Source organism: Galeopterus variegatus, unplaced genomic scaffold, assembly GCF_000696425.1.
Source record: "Galeopterus variegatus unplaced genomic scaffold, G_variegatus-3.0.2 Scaffold3044, whole genome shotgun sequence".
Classification (NCBI taxonomy): domain Eukaryota; kingdom Metazoa; phylum Chordata; class Mammalia; order Dermoptera; family Cynocephalidae; genus Galeopterus; species Galeopterus variegatus.
Genome location: NW_007729155.1, coordinates 27,207 through 48,157, shown reverse-complemented (window position 1 = coordinate 48,157; position 20,951 = coordinate 27,207). Strand labels below are relative to the sequence as shown.

The window sequence follows — 20,951 nt, the reverse complement described above, 5'->3', positions numbered from 1 at the left end:
TGGGAGAGCCTGGAACCTCACCTTCTCACTGACTTGAAGTCCAGAGGAAGAAACCTAAGTGCTGTTCTAGCTCTTAACATCAAATACAGGCCTCAGTCTCACTGAGTCCCAGGTTCACCTCAACCATGGTAATATCAACAATCTGCATTAACAGTGAACGCTGTTTGCATCCCTTGGCTCTAAAGCATTCTTGCTACATAAACATGGAGATGTGGAATTTTATTGACATTACAGTTACAGCTGAAGCCAAGATTATTAAACAAAACCCACTTGCTTTTATCAAATATTTATCTACCACACACCTAGGTAGATATCATTAGCCACATGTTGTAGAAAAGAAATATGAGCTGAGAGTTGCTAAGTAGCCCACATTTTGTCAGGAGCAGGATTCAAACCTTTCCCTGAGTCCAGAGCCTGTGCTTTTTACATGCAAAACTGCTGCTTCTCATTCTGGACCTGTAAAGGAAATTTCCTTCTGTTTTTTCTGGACCTGCAAAGGAAATTTCCTTCTCTATAAGTGAAGGATCTCTGAGACAAGATGCTATAAAATTGAACATAGAGTTATGTCAAGAGGCACAAAAAAGGTACTTTGTGCCTTTTGACTGGCCAGAAGTCATATTTCAATATTTTACTGGTAGAAACTGAAGGAATCCTGAACTAACATTTCTATTTGGTAGCTTATCCTATTAGTTTAAAATTTTAAAAGTGTCTTCTCTTACTGGTTTTCTAAGATATGGAAGATAGAACTTGGTATATATATTTTTTCAGTAGACAGTAATATGGGGCTCAGTGAAGAAAATAAAGTTCAGAGCAAACACGCAAGTGTACGTGCCAGAAAGACCTCATTTTATATTTGAAATCGATGACTGATGAGCTAAGAAGAAGGAATTGCATTCTCTATATTTGCCAGAGAGCAATGAACTATATCAGTCATTTTCTTTAAAAGGGTGTTTAGTCTAACTAATTTACTATAGCTTTATTTATTTTAAAACCAGCATTCTAGATTTTCCTTATTTACAATAAGCAATATATATAAAAAATGTATAAAAGAATTAGAGAGCGGGGAGGAGGGACTTTTGTGTAGGGGGAGTAAATGATGAGAAAACGAATATATAAATTCCTACAGCAATGGAACTTGAAGTCAGGAGTATTACAGCTACATTAAACACACTTATTATGTCTTGAGCCACCCCTCAGAAATACATTAATCTTGACAAATAGTACTCCTTCCAAACCCATTAAAGTTAACATCCCAATAAAGGAGTTTTGAATTATAGGAAGTGACCGTTCAGTCAAAGAAAGATTGTATGTTGAGATTAGAGAATTATCCTCCCACCTAATATTGCTGTGCACAGTTAGGAAAGAGGAGAAAATATTTTGTCTGGCCATTTGATTCAACTCTCCTGAGCCTTTGCGGCTTCACCATATTAACTTTTAAGGACGTGTATGGGGTCCTAAGAACCCTTTAATCTGGGGAGAATTATTCATTTTTGTGTTTCATTGGCCATTTTTGTCTATACAAGTTTGAGAGGTTTGTTGGCTGGTGTCATCGCAGTAGGGCAGACAGGCGACACTTACAGAACTATTGAGTTTGTTCATCCCTTCAATAGCTGTGCTGAGGGTAGCTCTTTTGGAGGGAAGGGATATCTACATTCACATTCAAATGAGTAAACATATTTTCCCTATAGGCCTACATAGAAAAAAAACATTCAGTGATATGAGGGAAAGAAAGATGAGCTGGATATTCCAACACCACTGTATGTTCAGAATCTAACAACCATTTCCCTACAAAGGTGGTGCCAGAGTCCAGTGACTATTATTAGAAGTTCTGGTAACCTCTGTAATGGTTAAATGATTTGCTCTTATCCAGTTCCCTAAGTATTCACTTTTCCAGGCATATGGCATATCTCCTGTTAGGAGACATTTTTGTCTATGAGCGATGACAGGCCTGAAAGCTTTGATTGCCTTCCTCTGCCACGTCTGGTTCCGAGTAAATGCTCCCGTTACTTAATGCTTTATGCAGGGAATGGCATACCCCACATATAGGGGACAAGCAAGAATGATCGGGGTAAGGAAAAAGGAGGGAGGGAGAAGGGTGAGTAAATGCCCCCGTTACTTAATGCTTTATGCAGGGAATGGCATACCCACATATAGGGGACAAGCAAGAATGATCGGGGTAAGGAAAAAGGAGGGAGGGAGAAGGGTGAGGAGAAAGTATAATCCTTGAACACCTTTATAACTGTCTCACGCTCTCTCCACACCAAATCGAATGGAGAGATAGAGTATTTCTGACCCATCACACATTCTATGTTAGCTATAATCTTTTATGAGAATTGCCTAATCACAATTGGCACTTCTATACTAATCAGCATCTATTGTTTTTTACCTGAAACATGAGAAATGTGGGAGGGTTTTAACTAGCAAATGAATCACCCTTTATTGTTTCCAGTTAGTAACTAAAAATAGGTATTAAAAACATGGTGGGCTAAACACTGGCAACTTAACAACTATGTATTGAGCATAAAATGTGTGTGTGGGGGCCGGCCCGGTGGCGCACTGGAGAGTGCGCCACTTGGGAGTGTGGCGGCGCTCCCGCCGAGGGTTCGGATCCCATGTGGAGACCAGTTCCTGCTCACTGGCTGAGCACGGTGCGGGCGCAACACTGAGGGTTGTGATCCCGTTGCCGGTCCCCGGTACGGGCGCGACACTGAGGGTTGCAATCCCGTTACCGGTCAGTAAAAAAGACAAAATGTGTGTGTGGGAGGGCACTGTGCTAGTCACTGCGGGAACAGAAAGATAGCAATAATGATCCTTGTCCTTTAGAAGCTCACATTCAATAGAGGAGACAAGATAAGCTATCCCTGCCCCACAGCTAAACACAAGATAGAGGAAGCAAGGTGCCTTAGGAGACATACGAAGTGCCACGTGGTTCAAGAGACCATGTGTGCTTGGAGCTATTGGTAAAGACTTCTGGTTGCTGAGAAATGGCAGCAGCACCACGTTGACCTAGTAGTCACTGTATTTTTCACCTTCCAGCAGTCACAGTAAAAAGAAAAGTCAGTAAAATTTGTTAATTTTATTAAATCATAACCCTTGAATGCATGCCTTTTTAACATTTTGGTTGATTAAATGAAAAATAAATAGAAAGCACTTCTGCACTTCTGAAAGTATGAAGCCTATCTTGAGGAAAAGCACTCAGGTGATGGAGTTGGAGTTGTGAGCTGAACTCAATGCTGTTTTAAATGGAACATGATTTTTACTCAGAAGAACAACTGAAGACAAACTACGGTTGTCCAAATTTGGGAATTTGGCAGACATTTTCTCAAAACTGAGCAAAGTAAGCCTATCACTTCAAGTAAAACAACTAATGGTGTTGACTGTCAATGATAAAATTTGAGCTTTCAAGTCAAAACTAGAATGTTACCAACATTCTATTCATCATTATGACTTGAGAGCTTCTCAATACTTAAAAACTTTTTTGATGAGATTAGTGGTGATACTAATTAATGTGATTTTTTTTCCTTTTTGTCTTTTTTCATGACCCGTAACGGGATCGCAACCCTGAGTGTCGTGCCCGCACCGCGACCGGCAACGGGATCGCAACCCTCGGTGTCGCGCCCGCACCGCGCTCAACCAATGAGCGGACCGGTCTCTATATGGGATCTGAACCCTCGGCAGGAGAGCCACCGCACTCCCAAGCGCCGCACTCTACCAAGTGCGCCACCGGGCCGGCCCTAATTAATGTGATTTTTTAAATGTAGTATAATGAATTACATAGACATTTGGAAGATCTGTATAACTCAGTGAATCAATATTTTGCAAATAACCAATGCATGGCTAAAAATCTATTCAAAGTGAAATATAGACCAATGAATTTTAATTCAACAGAACAGAAAAAAATTTGTTGACATGGTTTCAGACAACACACTGCACTAACCTATAAGGAACTATCACTTGCTGAGTTTCACTATCATGTGAAGGAAGACTATTCACAATTATCTGGAAAGACTATTAAAATACTACTCCTTTTTCCAACTACATATCTGATGCGGCCAGATTTCTCCCTATATTTCATCCAAAACCTATTGCAATAGAGAGAATGAAGAAGCAGAGATAAGAATCCAGTTGCCCTCTATAAAGCCAGGCATTAAAGGCATGCAAAAATGTAAAACAATGCCACTCTTCTCACTAAACATTTTTTGGAAAAACAATTATGTTTCACACAATATGTTATCATGTTAACTTGTAAGGAGTTTGTTTTTAGATGAATTAATAAATGTTTTTTAAAATTTTGTTTTAATATCTAATATGGCTAATAATGATAGATATAATTCACAAAAACGAAAGTGCTCTGGAGTCCACAATAATTTGTAAGAGTGTAAACGGGTCCTACGGCGAGAGGTTGAGAGCCACTGCCGAAGACTAAGAAGGAAGTTAAGGTTTCAGATATAAAAGACTCAGTGAATTGGAGGGTCCTTAATAGGATGAGGAAAGTAAAGAGAACGAGTGGGATGGAAAACGGGAGGAGATAGTAGTTTGCTCAGTCCTGAACATGCTAAATGCTCGTAGCACCTGAAGGTAAGTCCAGCAGGCAACTGGAAACACTCATCTGGGACTTGAGAAAAAGATTTGAGACAAGGACAGAGATTTGGGATTTACTTTCATAGAAATGGTAGTTGGAAACAAGAGGCTCAAAACTGAGCAAATCCTTGGGAAAGAGTTACCCATATTTAAGGAATAGAAGAAAAAATAAAAAGCAGGAAAGAGAAGGAAAGAAAGCCTATAGGAGGAGAAGAACTAGACAAGTGCAGAATAACGAAAACTAATAATACTGTTTGTATGGTTGGTTTTACCAAACATGGAGGGCCAGGCATCCAGCTCTGCAGTTGACATGAATTCTCCCATTTAAGTCTCACGGTGACCTTTAGAAGATAGTATTAATAATCTCATTTTGCAGAAGAGGAAGACGAAGCTGGACTCTTGACCAGAACACTGTTCTGAATCTGGAGAGTATGCTTAATAATGTCAATTGCTGTGGAGAAGGTGAAGGAGGGAACAGCTGAGCAAAGGCAAGTGGGAATAAGAGAACAGGCAGTCAGTCGTAGGGGCTTCTGGAGAATTGGGTAGCACAGCATTTGGGAAGAGAGAGTAAAGCGAGGACAAAGTATTTTTGAAAAAATTTAAATGTGTTAGGAAGCAAAAGCCTGAAAGGATAGCAATTTTATAGGAATACTGCAGTTCTCTTTATTTAAAAAAAAAAAAAGAGAAAGATAGGCACTTATGGTTTGCATAATATTTTACATAAATCTGCATAGCAATTCCCTAACCCTAAGGGATCAGATGCAGATACAAGAAGCATGGAATTTCAGGGTCAAATGAAATGTGTTTCAGTGTTCTCCATTCACTCCAACCTGCCACGGAGCTAGCTCTTACTGCTGTCATTTTCACGGTATAAGAGCAGAGCAGTCAGCTTTAGGAATCTGATTGAAAGTCATGTTCACAAACCTTTAGAGACTGAGTGCCTTTCTCCTCCTGTCTCGGGGCCGGGCAGTGTGCCCCCAGTCTCCTGCTTGGGTCTATGCTGCCCCACTGCAGTACTGAGGTCAGGGCACAGATGCTCTGATGTGAAGTAACAGTCAGAATAATTTAATTACTCATTCAGATGGTATTTTTTCCTTGAAGATATTCAAGCCTCAAATGCTTGTAGATTAAAGGTTTTAAGGGGGAAAGAGGTGAACAAATTATTAATATTAATAATTTATGTCTTTCAAATGATCTTTCAAAGCATGCATATAATTTATGAACATTGACATAGAAACCACCCTTTCTGGAATGAATTGTGTGATAATTATAATGATTGTGAACCACTTATAACTATCTTTTCTCTAGATAGAGCATTATGGGTGAACGAACAGAATCAAATGAAATGAGGAAGCTCTGCCCCAAACCAGCCGAGAAGGCAAGTGGAACTGACTCTTGGGTTCTCATTAAGTGACATGTCATCGCAGTGCTTAGCTTGGCATCTTCCACTTTGTAAGGATTCAATAACTGCTAAGTGGGTGTGAAATGGCTCACATAAATCAGTGTGTGACAGTGGCAAGATAGAGTAGACAATCTCCCCTGTGTAGTGACTTAATGAGCTGGCAATGTCTCTTCACCTGAAATCTCTTGCCAACTAAAGTGCCGCAGTACCTAAAATTCCACTGTGGTTGACTCTGATTTCGGCCTTTGGGTTAAGCCCTAATTTCTAGTCAGCACTCCTGTTTCCAAATTCAAGCATTTCCCCCCACCTCCCTAGTAAGTTATTAAGGCACCAACCGTATAGTATAAATTAGTTTGAAGATTCTTCCTTCTATGATGTAAGGATTTGTCATGCAAAGCTTAAGGGGACTTGGAATAAGGGATGGGAGGTTTCCTTGAAAGGGAAACGAGACAGATTTTTAAAGTTAGACTGTTTATGCTCCATAGCTTCACCACCTTTCCTTACTATCATTCAGCTGCAGGTCAGTCAGCACAGCCTTCATCCCCAAAGTCTGGGTTCCTAAGAAAGAGCCCAATTACAATTTCTCTTCGTGCTGTTGAGATAAATACTTTAACCAAAATATGCATCTCTAACTATCCCTTCTAAAGCACCCCTCTCTTTTCCTCTCCATGTATTACCCATTTTTATTTACCTCCCTCATTCTTTCTCCTATATTAACATTTTACTAAGGTGCAGAAAAATTTACCCAAGGAAACTCTTGCAGGAACTGCTCTTCGGTCGATCCAAAATGAAACCCATGAAAGCATCACCATCAACATGGCCGGAAAATAGGTTTGTAGCACAAAGAAGAAAATATGCCTCCTTAGTACAAAGTTGATGAAAAGCCTATTGTACCAGCCTGTAAGAAAAAGCCAAAGTTTTCATTAGAATAGGCTTCCTCTCAGAAACATCGTACTTAAGGAAATGACCTGTTTCTCTAGACTCCGAGCTCATAAGGGACGTGGAGCTTGACATACTCATCTCTGTTTGTCCAACACTGGCTCAGGCACTGGGTCTGGTCCTCCATCAATGTTTGTTTGACTAACTGAATTGCAGTCGGCTTAATTACTTGACTCAAAGATTCCCCTTAATTTCCACACCTGCACTCCAGGGACGAATGATAATTAAATTTTGTGGGATGGCCTTTAAAGACCTGTGTCCACAATATATTGTGTTTACAGTATTTCTGCAAGATGGAAAGTCTTCAATACAAGATTGATTACTGCATGAAATAGCCAATGCACCATTTATTAGCTATAATGAATGAAGAGAAACATTTTATCTGAAGGAAAAGATGCAGAATAAGTACTAGGTCATTGGATTCCAATCTGGGATCTAGACAGCTAGGGATTCACAGAGGAGGGAAAAGGGCATTCGTAAACTATTTTTATTGTTTTAAAGTCTCATGGACATGATAATTTGTCTATGATAAATCTACAAAAAAGCAACCAAGAGATGATGTTTCTTTGCTTCTTATTGGAATTATGTAAACTCAGTTGGTAATCTTGATTATTTGTGCTAAAAGCACTAATTGTAATCACATCCACATACATATTTTGTTCATTTCCCTATTCACTTTGATTGCAAGGAAGTTTAAAGCCAGATTTTCAGACCATCTATAGGACTTCTTTGAGTGCTATTCAGTAATGACCACATACCAGGTTATATATAATACCTTACGCTTGTTTTTCATTTTTCTTTCTCACACATTTCTAATTCATATTACCTTGACTTATTTCACAATAACTGTGATGCCAATCTTAATAAATCTTTATTAACATAAGGCAATGAATAATGAATGAAGATAAAATATACCTTTCATGAATAAGTGGTAAGATTGATTTTTCTATGATCAATACAGTTCATTTTGAGACAAAATTATTCAAAACACAGGGACTATAAGTTAAAAATTATGAAACAAAAACACAAGTATTGCAGAGGTAGAGAACCCTTCTACTAGACTCAGTAATAATTTCTTAGGAAATCCAAGATGGAAATCTTATTAAACAGATGAGATAAATATTAAGGCATTTGACCTAAGAAATGCACCTAGCCAACCCACACTGGATTGGCAGACTTTATTCCTAGCATCCTATTCTCAATAAAGTGCTCATTATCCTTCTTTTCCTTACCTGGTTCTCTTTGACCATCGGTTGACCCATGCTTCAGGAATACCAAACAATTTCATTACCAGAGGTAATAAAATATACATTGCACAGTGCATTCTACAGTTAAATGCACTATGTTATCGTGAGGTAAACAGAAATAAGAAAAGCCTATGAAAGTAATTCACCAAGAAAGACACTATTAATGTATATAGTTTTCTGTTCATTATTAAGTCTTGAAATAAATTTAGGTAACTGCATCCTTTCTTTACTCATAATTTTCTGAAGAATGATTGTCTTTTGGGGGGATGGAGAGAGGTAACCAGGAAAGAGAAATGCTGCTTTGTCTTGTGATTCTTCTGGAAAAGAAAGTCTAGGGGTGGTATTGTGGTTCAAACTGTAGGCCAGGAGGAGTCCCTTTACCTACCAGGAGAGGTGGACTGCCTCAGAAAGAAGCAAAGCCCTCATTTTGGTATTTTTTAGTCTAATAAAGAGTCTAATTCCACTTCCTCTTCCCCTTCTGCCCCACATCTGGGCAAACTAATAAAAAAGCCTGGGTGAGCCCTTTGTTGGCACCTGTGTGAAGTTCAAACCATGAAAGTTTCCCCAAAGGGAAACCTCACCTTAGCTCCACCCCGTCACCACTATGAAACCCCATGCTTATTGCCCCGTCCTGTTCTCCCAAGCCATTTGAGACCTGCTTGGGAGCCTGCCCTGCTCTCTCTTGAAAGCCTTGTTCTGTGAGTGATACATCTCTTCATAACCTTTTGATACATGTATAACATCATCAGTTTTGGCATCTGAATCAAATTCTCTCTCTCTCTCTCTCTGTGTGTGTGTGTGTGTGTGTGTGTGTGTGTGTTTGTGTGTGCGTGTGCATGCAGGGTGTGTGTGTGTGTGTGTGTGTGTGTGTGTGTTTGTGTGTGCGTGTGCATGCAGGGGATCCATCTGCCTTCATCAAGTCACCATATGGTAGAAAGAAGAGGAATTAATGAAAGAGAGAGAAGAACTGAAGAGCTGGCAGCCAGGAAAATGGAGAAAAGGGATTGTAATCGAGGAGTTAGTCCCAAGACAAGATTCAAGAAGGTTTTTACACCTAGAGACTGTCACCTCCAATGGCCTTTTGACAGTAAGGCCTCAGTCTGTATTAGAAGGAACAAGACAATGATGCTGGTGAAACTGGTGATGAGAGCAAGAAAAGGGATTGTAATTGAGGAGTTAGTCCCAAGACAAGATTCAAGAAGGTTTTTACACCTAGAGACTGTCACCTCCAATGGCCTTTTGACAGGAAGGCCTCAGTCTGTATTAGAAGGAACAAGACAATGATGCTGGTGAAACTGGTGATGAGAGCTACTAACTAATATTGATTGAGCACCTACCATATGGCAAACAGTATTCTAAGTTACTTAAATGTATTAACTCACATAGCCTCACAACTCTATGAGGTAGAGAGTATTATGAAACCCCTTGAAAGATGAGAAAATTGAAGGTTAGAGAAATTAAGCAACTTTTCTGAGGTCACATTGCTAATAAGTGATAGAGCCAGGGTTTGAACTCAGGCAGTATCTCTCCAGTACTTACATTTACAGCCACTACATTATGTTGTGATAAAGAATAATTATTCAATGCATCCCTTAGAGGCAGGAGTCATTTCTTTTTCCTTTGGTAATCTATAGTGCATGATTTTGAGGAGCATTGAAACAGATGAGGGGGCAGAAGCACTCACCTGCTTGCTAATATTGCCAGGTAGTAGTGGTTTTTGAATGATGGCCATAGTACTGGTGAAGGCAATGCCAACAAAAAAAACAGGGAGGACCCTGTGGTTCTGCTATAAAATGGAAACTAAGGTTCTATAACTATATTTCTGGATCTTACAACCAGAGCCAGATGTGTAGTTTTTCTCTACAGCTGATTTGGAAGTGGTGGTTTGTAAAACCATAAATACTACCAAAAAAAAAAAAAAAAGTCAAAAATTAGTTTTGATGAAGCTAATATAGTTAGACAGGGCACTAATCTGAGAAAGACCCTTGAGTTTGACTCTCAGGAGACCATGTTTAATAATTCATGGGTAATGTGAGGCAGAACTATCATAATTGTGAACTAAAATAAGTTTCTAACATAATCTTTCTGAAATCTAAAACATGGTTAAATGAGTCCAGACATGATTATTAATTTGATATTTGAATACAACTTCCAAAATGCTTTACTGTTGCATTTTTCCTATTCTTAGACCCTATTAGAAAGTGTATATATTGTAAAAAATTCAAAAATACAAGTTTTCAAATAAAAAAATCTCCCTAATATACAACCACTTCTCAGAGATATTGATTGTGAATCTTTTCAGAAATTTAAAACACACACACACATAATCACATATATATACACATATAAAAGAACTTCAAAAAGTTCATGGAAAGATTTCTATTATCTTTGAGTATATTTTTCCTTTAACTTTTGGAGATATCCTTGTGTATACACACACACACACACACACACACATGCCTTTCTTCAATAACAAATATGGGATTATATTATATGTATTCTCCTGTAACTTTTTATTCATTTTAATTTTTTATAGATAACTCTCCATTTCATGCTATGCAAAGTATGCACATTCTAACATAATTCTGTGTTTTTCCATTTTTCTTATGAACCAAAATGCTATTTCTTAAAAATGTAACTACACTTGAATCTTAAGGATTTATAGTTCATTTTAAAACACTTAAAAGTGTCTTTGAGAGCAGTAAGTTTTTTAATTCGGGTACCCTGGCTTCAAACAGACTCTGACACATGACCAGAAGATAAAAAAATCAAGTAGTGTTGGACCTGCGTGGTAGGACTCAAAAAAGCTGATAAGCACAAATAAAGAGACAGCAGAGCCAATGAAATGAGTTAGGGGTGAAGTTAGAATTTGGAAGTGAAATTTAACGTCTTCTTTTTAAGAGGATAGCTTGATGTATATTAATGGATACTTGCCCTTCAAAGTCTGAAAGAAATGTCATTGCTATTATTGTTATATGTGTTGTAGGAGGGAACTTCAAAAAGTTTGTGGAAAAATGGAATTAAAAAATATAAACTTTATTTTTCAACATAAGCTTCAACAAGTTCAAGACACTTTTGTAAGCGATGATACCAGACATTTAGTCCATCCCTAAAGGACTGAAGATCCTGAGAATTTAACCATGTCAATGCAGTCTTTTTTATATTAGGAACTGAAGAAAAATGGGTGCTCTTTAAAGATTTTTTTTTAAGATTATGAAACAGAAAGAAGTTGGAAGGAGACAAATCAGGACTGTAAGGTGGATGCCTAATGATTTCCCATCAAAACTCTTGCAAAATTGCCCTCGTTTGATGAGAGGAATGAGCAGGAGCATTGTTGTGGTGGAGAAAGACTCTCTGTAGAGCTTTCCTGGGTGTTTTTCTGCTACAGCTTTGGCTAACTTTCTCCAAACACTCTCATAATAAGCACATGTTACCATTTTTTGGCCTCCCAGAAAGTCAACAAGCAAAATGCCTTAAGCATCCCCAAAACAATGTTGCTGTGACGTTTGCTTTTGACTGGTCCACTTTTGCTTTGACTAGACCTTTCCACCTCTTGGTAGCCATGGCATTGATTGTGCTTTGTCTTCAGGATCACACTGGTAAAGCTATGTTTTATCTCCTGTTACGATTCTTTGAAGAAATGCTTCAGGATCTGGATCCCACTTGTTGAAAATTTCAGTTGAAAGCTAATCTGGGCACAATTAGTTTTGGCACCTATTGAGCAGAAAGTTTGTTCAGCTTTAATTTTTCAGTCAGAATTGTGCCAGGATCTGGATCCCACTTGTTGAAAATTTCAGTTGAAAGCTAATCTGGGCACAGTTAGTTTTGGCACCTATTGAGCAGAAAGTTTGTTCAGCTTTAATTTTTCAGTCAGAATTGTGTAAACTGAACCAACTGAGATATTTGTGGTGTTGGCTATTTTTTCTGCTATTAATTGCTGGTCCTGTTCAATTAGGCACAAAAAAATTAATTTTTTCCTTTCAAATTGATGTGGTTAGTTTGCTGCTACAGCCTTCATCTTCTGCATGGTCTCGTCCCTTCTTAAAACGACTTATCCATTTGTAAACTGTCAAGTTCTATGGGGCATCGTCCCCACAGTCTTTTTGTCAAGCATCAGTGATTTCACATTCTTCCACCCAAGCTTCACCATAAATTTGATGTTTGTTCTTGCTTCAGTTAGAACAGAACAGAACTTCTATTGCTCTGGTAGGGGCTCTTTTCAAGCTGAGGTCTTATTCTTCTCGTCATCTCAAACTAGGTTCTGTTCAGACATGTTATAACAAGTTAGTATGAGTTTATTTTGCTGCAAAAAACTTTGAAATCCATGCCAAGTTTTTTTCATAATATGTGTTTTCCATGAACTTTTTGAAGATCCCTTTATACATATTCTGTGCAGGAAACTATACTCTTAGATTTCTATGCTTTACATGTAGCATGTTATACTAGCATTAAGCATTGCAAAGTTCTACTCATTATTTATCATGTGCCAAAATTATGAGAGCACTTCAAAAATTTCATGGAAAGATTCATATTATATTTTAATTCTATTTTTCCTCAGTTTTTGAAGTACTCTCATATTTCATCGTAGCAATAGTAAAATTAAGAAAAAAACCCTATAAATTATACTTCATACATCTCATTGTTCATTGCATAATTCCTTTATTTAAATATTAAATTTAATTTAGGACTAAGTATACTAAAAATTGTGATAAAAATATACCTATATTTATTTAAATAGAAAAAGACAAAGAGAAAAGAAGGAAAAGGAGGAGCAGAAAAATATATCATCATAATAATAGAGTTTATCTTTACGAGGTAGGCTTACAAAGGCTTTTTTCTTTAAACTTTTCTGTGGTCTTTTCAAGTTAACTACCATTTATTCATTCATTCAACAATTAGCTTTTGAGCATTAACTATGACCCAGGGATATATGAGTAATCAAAACAAATAAATGTGTGCTACTTTTATAATCAGAAAAGGCAATAAAAACCATGATTAAAATTAATAGCATTATTCACTGAGTTCCAAGCAATGTAGACAACTAATGGGGTAAAATAGAGCATTTATTTCAGATCTAAATAGCTAAACTGGAAAGTCATTTAGCTTCTCTGTGGTGTACATTTTGGTTTTTCTCTTAAAGATGCAGGCTTTTGGAAAGCCACTTGATAACTACTCTCCAAAGTCTACAAACAGAGTGCAGAACCATTGAAGAGAAAAAGCACAGAAGCAGTGTAGGTAGAAGGTTTCTACCCAGGACAGCTGTGAAACGCAGGGGCAGTTGTCAGTATACTACCTGGTCTGAACATGGCTTCATTGAATCTGAAATAATATTTCTGCTTAACTTCACCCAAAATACTAATAACTAGCAGGGGAATGATGGTGGGGAATGGAGAGTGGTGGAGGAGAACAGAAGGAGGCTGCTTCTAACTTCAGTGAGTAGGGATCATGCATAACTTTAAGAAGCGCCTTGGATAAATGTTGCCAAATCAAAAATATATGTTATAGTAAACAGTATACACTATAGGCCCAATTTTGAATGGATTTTCTATTTGTGTCAGTGATGCATTTTATTGATTGATTCATTCAGCTGATTTTTACTGAGCACCTCTCATACCAGGCATATTCCAGGAGCCAGGAAAGAAATTGTGAGCAAGGCAGACAGATTCTCTGTCTTCTTTCTAGGGAGGTAATAAAGCGGTCAAATAAATACATGTTTCATGTAATGGGTAAGTTGTGGAATATACTAAAAAGCATATGTACTTCAAAGGGCCTGGTTTCCAGAGTCTTGCAGTTTCAAATATTGACCTTGTGGAGGACTGGAAATTTTTCTCAGGCTATAAGTCTCTGGTGTAAGAGAAAAATTTGTGGCACAGCAAGGCTGCTGGCTCAAGGACAGACTAGTTACTGATTGTTATGTAGAGATACTGAGAAATTGCTATAAGAAGGAATGTTTGCTAAGATCAAGCTTGTGTTGATAAGACCACTTAATTACCTTACTGGAATGTCATCTGGCTTGTTTCACTGAAAGTTACCAGCCTATATGGTTAAACTATAACCCCACCTATGTTTTCTTCCTGTAACTTCCTGGTCTGGAAAATAAATGCAGGAAGAGAACCCGAGTTCAGGGTTAATTTCCCAAGGAAGGGTTGCCTCTCGCTGGAGGGAGCGTTCCCAGGGAAGTTCACCACTTTGGGGCCTCTCACTGCTCAGAAGAGATGGGCTTTGAGTAACCCTTTGCATCTCCGTCACCCAGGGGAAGTGGGGTGACAAATCCGTGGGGGGCGAAGCAACACAAAGCAACAGTAAGTGCTATATAGACAAATAGGATAAGGAATGCTGAGGGCGAAGGCCTATTTTAGACAGCATGGTTAGGAAAGCCCTTTTTTGATCAAAGCTCTGAATGAACCGAGGGAGCTGGCCATGAGAAGATGAAGGAAAAGCATTCCAGGCACAGGGAGGAGAAGGCCAAAGCAGAGGACCACAGCTGAAATGAGATGTTCAAGCGAGAAGGCCAGTAGGGAGAGAGTAGTGTGTGGTGGTAGTGGGTGAGGTCAGAGCATTAGGCAGGAGACAGATTACATTGAGAAGCATGAATTTTGTTATAAGTGTAATGGAAAAACACTAGAGGGTTTTGAGCAGCGAGAAGGCCAGTAGGGAGAGAGTAGTATGTGGTGGTAGTGGGTGAGGTCAGAGCATTAGGCAGGAGACAGATCACATTGAGAAGCATGAATTTTGTTATAAGTGTAATGGAAAAACACTAGAGGGTTTTGAGCAGGGAAGAGTTTGATTTTTATGTTTCAAAAGATCACTCTGTCTGCTGTATTAACAGCAGACTGGAGGGGCCAAGAGGGAAAGCCAGACATCAAGGAGAGAAATGATATATTAGAATGGTGGAGGTGGCTTCCTGTAGGAGAGGGATGATGTTATTGGACAAATGGGACACTTGTTTGGATTCAGGTCTCTTCACATGTTGTGGTGCTTTGCAAACAGTAGATGTTTAATAAATGCTGATGAATGAGCCATGTAAATAAAATGCTGTACCTGTGCTGCTATAGAAAGCTAATCCACTGGATGCACTGAAGTCCTCAACAAAGAACTGAGAGAGGGAAATATGTTCTTCAGTATTTAAGGACTTGTTTCCGTGTTTCCAATATAGAATTAGATCCTCCTCATTGTAGGCATCTAAAACAAGAAAATAATATTCTTGTAATTGGAATTAGTTTTCATAAGCTGCATGAGGTCTATAATCATTTTTTGTAGAGCTCTGTGTCCCAGTGCTGAGTCCAAGGACATGGCCATATTCGGTGCTGAAAAATGTTTGCCGATAGACTGATCACACCCACGACTTCAAAAAGAAAAGAAAAAAAATCCCCCCAAATTAGATCCCGATGACTGATATAGTGTGGAGTCTTTTCTTGTGCTCACATGATGAATCAGAACTTTCCAAAGAACTGTTCCCATATCTGAGTGCATTCTCTTGAAATATGAAGCCAGGCCTCAGAGTGATGCCATAATACTGCTCCGCAGTCACAGGCCTGATGCCACCGTTAGCTCTCCTTAGTTCTGTAGTTCTCTTGGACAGAATTTCAAAATGCGCCCAACTTCAGAATTTTCTGCTGAAATCAAATAGTGGTATAGAAAGTTTCTAATGGATTTGGGGAGGAGCATCTGTGCAGTAGACATCCATTGAGATTCCCAGCATTTTAGACTCATTATGGAAAATTGCAGTCACCTTTTAAGCTGTCATATCAAAAATAGCAGATGGGTCAAAGTGATTGACAGGGAGACTTTGACAGGGCTTTGATTAGGGGGTCTGTATCTAGAGCTGGGTTTTTCTGGGAAATCCAAGTATACTTAAAGGAGGATTGTGACTCATTCAGGAACACGAATTCCAGAACTTTCCAAGTGTGAAAAGTCTGTGTCAGTCTACATAATAACATTAGAAAGAATGCACCTTTTTAGGGAACTGTTCCTTTATAGCCATTGTGGAAACTGAAGAATATGTAATTATTAAAGCACTTTTTCTTCTGAATCTTCTTATTTCAGAGACAAACTACCATCATCCTTAGTAAAAAAACCCAAAAAACCAAAAAGCAAAAATATCAAAAAAACCCAACAACTACTTTGGATGGACATATCAAGATTTAAAAATGCTTGTTAAGAGCATGCTTATTTATATGCAGTATGTGATGATGTGTTCGGATGATGTGTACTCACTCCATTGGCAAGTAAGACTTACAGCTTTCCAGTTCAAGAGAACAACTTTGAGTGTCAAGAGGAAACTTGCTGAAATCCATAAAGCACATGGCTGAAACTGTTATCCTATAAAAAGAATGAGAAAAAGAAAACCACAGATCATTTAACCATATGGCCAAATACACATGCAACACTGAAGTTCTTATTGTTTGCCTGTTTTGCATGCCTTTCAAGAATAATGCAAAACAGGCATTACTATCTTCTGTACAAATAATCCACAAGAAAGCAAACCGAAGAGGGTGGATGATTTGCTTAGACAGAGTTAATGAGTGAATTCCAGCTCTCATAATTGCTTCTGATCTCACCATTTCCTGGTCAGACCCCTCTGTATTTTTCTGGCTCTGATGTCTTCAGAAAAACACACTTCAAAGGGAGAAGACTTTAAAATAGAACTAAATATTTTCTGTTTTTTGGAAGATCCAAACTCAGACTCTAGTAATAAAGGGCTGGGATAGTGGAAATAAAAACCTACAGGTAATGGTTTCCATCACAAAGCACATTTACCTGAGGAAATTCTCTTTCCAGAAGTGAGGGAAGAGCCTGGAGCATTTTTGGTTATAGATCTGTGTGCACAATGCATAATTCAGGTGCTATTAAGTCAAAAATCTGGCATATTGATGAAGATTGTTTTTTCAAATTTTATATCCTCCTAGCTTTTCCTGGCTTCAGGCAGAAGCTGCTGTACTATGATCTTTCCTCAAAGTAGAAACTTTGGTACCGCAATAGCAGATCAAAGGTTCATAAAAGGCCCCTGAGCAAGCCTGTAAAAAAGCAAAGGCAACAGATGCTCCTACCCATTGTGCCCCTGAGCTAATCAGAGGACTAGAACCATTTTATCTTCGGTGGGCTGAATTCTACTGTCAACAGTCATGCAGCAAACCACCAAGTCTGGGAAGTGTCTGGATGACATTGAGTCACAACACATATTCATTTTGGCATATTCCTAGTACAGACAGTCCCTGACTCAAGATCGTCCAACTTGGGAATTTTTTACTTTATGATGGTGCAAAGGCGATACATATTTGGTAGAAACGGTACTTCAAGTACCATACAACCATTCTGATTTTCACTTTCAGTACACTATTTGATAAATCACATGAGATATTCAGTGCTTTATTATTATTATTATTATTATTATTATTATTATTATTATTATTATTATTATTATTATTATTATTATTATTATTATTATTATTATTATTATTATTATTATTATTATTATTATTATTATTATTATTATTATTATTATTATTATTATTATTATTATTATTATTATTATTATTATTATTATTATTATTATTATTATTATTATTATTATTATTATTATTATTATTATTATTATTATTATTATTATTATTATTATTATTATTATTATTATTATTATTATTATTATTATTATTATTATTATTATTATTATTATTATTATTATTATTATTATTATTATTATTATTATTATTATTATTATTATTATTATTATTATTATTATTATTATTATTATTATTATTATTTGTCCTTTTTGAGATCGGCTGCACCACGCTCAGCCAGTGAGCGCTGTGAGCGCACTGGCCATCCCTATATAGGATCCGAACCTGCGGTGGGAGCGCTGCTGTGCTCCCAGCGCCGCGCTCTCCCGAGTGCACCATGGGCTCGGCCCAATGCTTTATTATAAAATAGGTTTTGTGTTGGATGATTTTACCCAACTGTAGGCTAATGTAAGTGTTCTGATCGTGTTTAAGGTAGGCTAGGCTAAGCTATGGTGTTTGGTAGGTTAGGTGTATTAAGTGACTTTTTGGCTTACAATAATCTCGAATTATGATAGGTTTATTGGGATGCAACCCTGTACCCCATCGTAAGTTGAGGAGCATCTATACTTTAAAGCTGGAAGGGACTTCTGAGGTCTTTCAGTCCACCCCTTTCATAGTACACAAGAAGAAATTAACATCCAAGGAGGCTGGGTGACTAGATGGTGTCAGAACCAAGCCTGGAACCAGGTGATCTGGCTCTGGGCTTGGACTGGCTCTGCTGTCAGCTGGAAGAGCTGTGCTGACAACAATTTTGAGTCTTCCTGCATTCAGGAATCTTCAAGACCATACTCAGGGTCAATGATTTGCTAGAAGGACTCATAGAACTTGGCAAACCTGTTAGACTAACAGTTACTTCTGTTGCAATGAAAAGATACAGATCAAAATCAACAATGGAAAAGGAGCATAGGGCAGGGGTCAGGAGACACCAGGAGCAATTTCCAGTTGTCCTCTTCTAGTGGAGTAATGCTTCATTCTCTCATCAATGATGCATGACAACACTCATGGAGTGTTGCCAACCAGGGAGGCTCAACCAAGCCTGGTGTCCAAAGTTTTAATTGGCAGTTGATCACATAGTCATGGATGACCCATGTGGCTGACCTTAGTCTCCAGCCCGTCCAGAGGTCAAGCTGATACCACATGGCTCAAGTCCCCCACCTTAAACCACACTGTTAATATAGACTATCTGCCATGGCCCAAGGCCCCCATGTAAATATAGACACTCTTCTCAGGCAGGATGTTCGAAGGGATTGGAGGTTACCTCCCAGAAGCTCAACAAGGCCCAAATCTTTCTTTTGAATGTGCAGGCTAAAGAAAATCCACTGAGTTAATACTTTGCTGGATATCCCTTTAAAAATAATTTAAAACAGTGAATTATTTGGCTATGCTGTGGATTGATTGAATTGTGTCTCCCAAATTCCATATATTAGAAGCTTAATTCCCACTGTTACTGTTAAGGGTTGGAAATGCTATTATGGTAATTGAAAGTTGGGGCCTTGAAGAGGTGATTAGATTGTAGGATCATGCTTAGTGAGTGGATTTATAAAGTTGGTGGTTCTGAGGGCATTAAAAGAAGAGCACAGGAGAGGTTAGTCTCTTTCTGTGTCACCATTTTCTGCCTTGTGAGACACCTGCAGTACTGTCACTACCAAGACTTTCATCAGATGTGTTCCCTGGACTTTGGACTCTCCAGCCTCAGAAACTGTAAGCAACAAATTTTGTTTTCGTACAAATTACCCAATTCCATTTTGTTATAACCAAGACAAATGGACTAATACAGGCCAGGTATTGCTGTTCTGCTTCTGATTCCTAATGAGGCTCGTCTCTCTAGTTATGAGTCCTGTGTTACACCTGAAGACACAACAATCACAACAATTCCTTGAACTTTTTAAGACAAGTGAACAGATATGATGTGGGGGGGAAGGGGAGAGAGGGAGGGGGGAAGAGGAATGGGTAAAGGGTCATGAAAATCGAATACAATATATATTGAGAAGTTAAAAAAAATGTACAAAAAAGGTCCTATTGAAAACAGCACTTTCCTTTTATTGCATTTTTAAAAACACTGACAGCTTTTATGAGATGGCTGGCAACAGCTCCCATGTACTGAAGTGAGCAAAGTATTTATTTATTTTAGTGTTACATTCACATTTATTTTTATTCAATAAGTTGAGGAAGTAAAATAAGAAGGAGGAGAAATGGCATTAGGGACATGCTACTTTATGGGAAATGATCAGCCTCTCACTGCCTTTGAGTCACAGCCGCCTTTGAATCACAAGTATATCAGTGAATGCAACTAACAAGATTTTCTTTTTCTGGCCTGAAAAGAACATTAAAACTGCTTCACAGTTAGCATCTCAGTAGCTGCAGAATATGTGATTCTCCATGAGAGACAGAGAGAGATTAGTTTGGTACTTAATATGTTCAGAGACGGGATGACTGGGCAGGCGATAATGGAAAAACCTTTACTAAGGGATGAGGGGGTTTTAGGAGCCAGGCATCATAGCATAGGTCCTTATTACTGCTCTCCAAGCTTGCTTTCAAATGCAGACATCCTCTTTACACTCCATACTTTTCAGGTAAAAACATGATTTCCCACTTTTTAAATTTTCTCAAAAACAGCATGTTCAAAATGAGTTTTAAATAAAAGTATTTATCACATTATCTAAAAACATGTTTTCAAATTGACAAAGTAAGGTGGAAACACTACCAAACAAGTTCACTTCTGGGGGAACAGGGGAATGAACCCTTCTTTACTTGCTTTCATGCAAATTATACAGATTACATGTGTGTACATGTTTGGCTATAGTAAGTAAAGTGAATGTCACATATTTTCCCAAAGTGATTATCCAAATCTACATGACCAGTCCTGCATATTAGAGATCTAGCTGCTGCATTTCAAATTCAACACATAGTACTATGTTTTGAGAGAGGTATTTTTAATGAACAAAAAGAATCTGTATTCGTTTCCTATTGCTGCTATAACAAATTACCACAAATTTAGTGGTTTAAAACAACAGAAATTTATTCTCTCACGGTTCTGGAGGCTAAAAGTCTGAAATCAGTATCACTGGGCTGAAATCAAGGCTCTGCTCCCTCAGAGGCTCTAGGGGAAAATCCATTCGTCTTGGCTTATGGTCACATTGCCTTCTCCTCTTCTGTGTATGTCCAATTTTCCTCTGCCTTTCTGTTATAAGGATATTTCTGACTGCATTTAAATCTCAACCA

At 38.1% G+C, this 20,951-nt stretch overlaps 1 protein-coding gene across 1 annotated transcript in view; it reads right to left on the bottom strand.

Moving 5' to 3' along the window:
• Window positions 1–20,951, bottom strand: part of GABRR3 (gamma-aminobutyric acid (GABA) A receptor, rho 3) — a 55,862-nt gene that overhangs the window by 8,261 nt on the left and 26,650 nt on the right. Inside the window, exons 5-7 of the mRNA XM_008583793.1 lie at window positions 16,409–16,491; window positions 15,211–15,351; window positions 6,729–6,881 (exon numbers count right to left, since the gene is read on the bottom strand). Coding sequence (XP_008582015.1) covers window positions 6,729–6,881; window positions 15,211–15,351; window positions 16,409–16,491 — 377 coding nt within the window. The remainder of the gene's footprint in view (window positions 1–6,728; window positions 6,882–15,210; window positions 15,352–16,408; window positions 16,492–20,951) is intronic.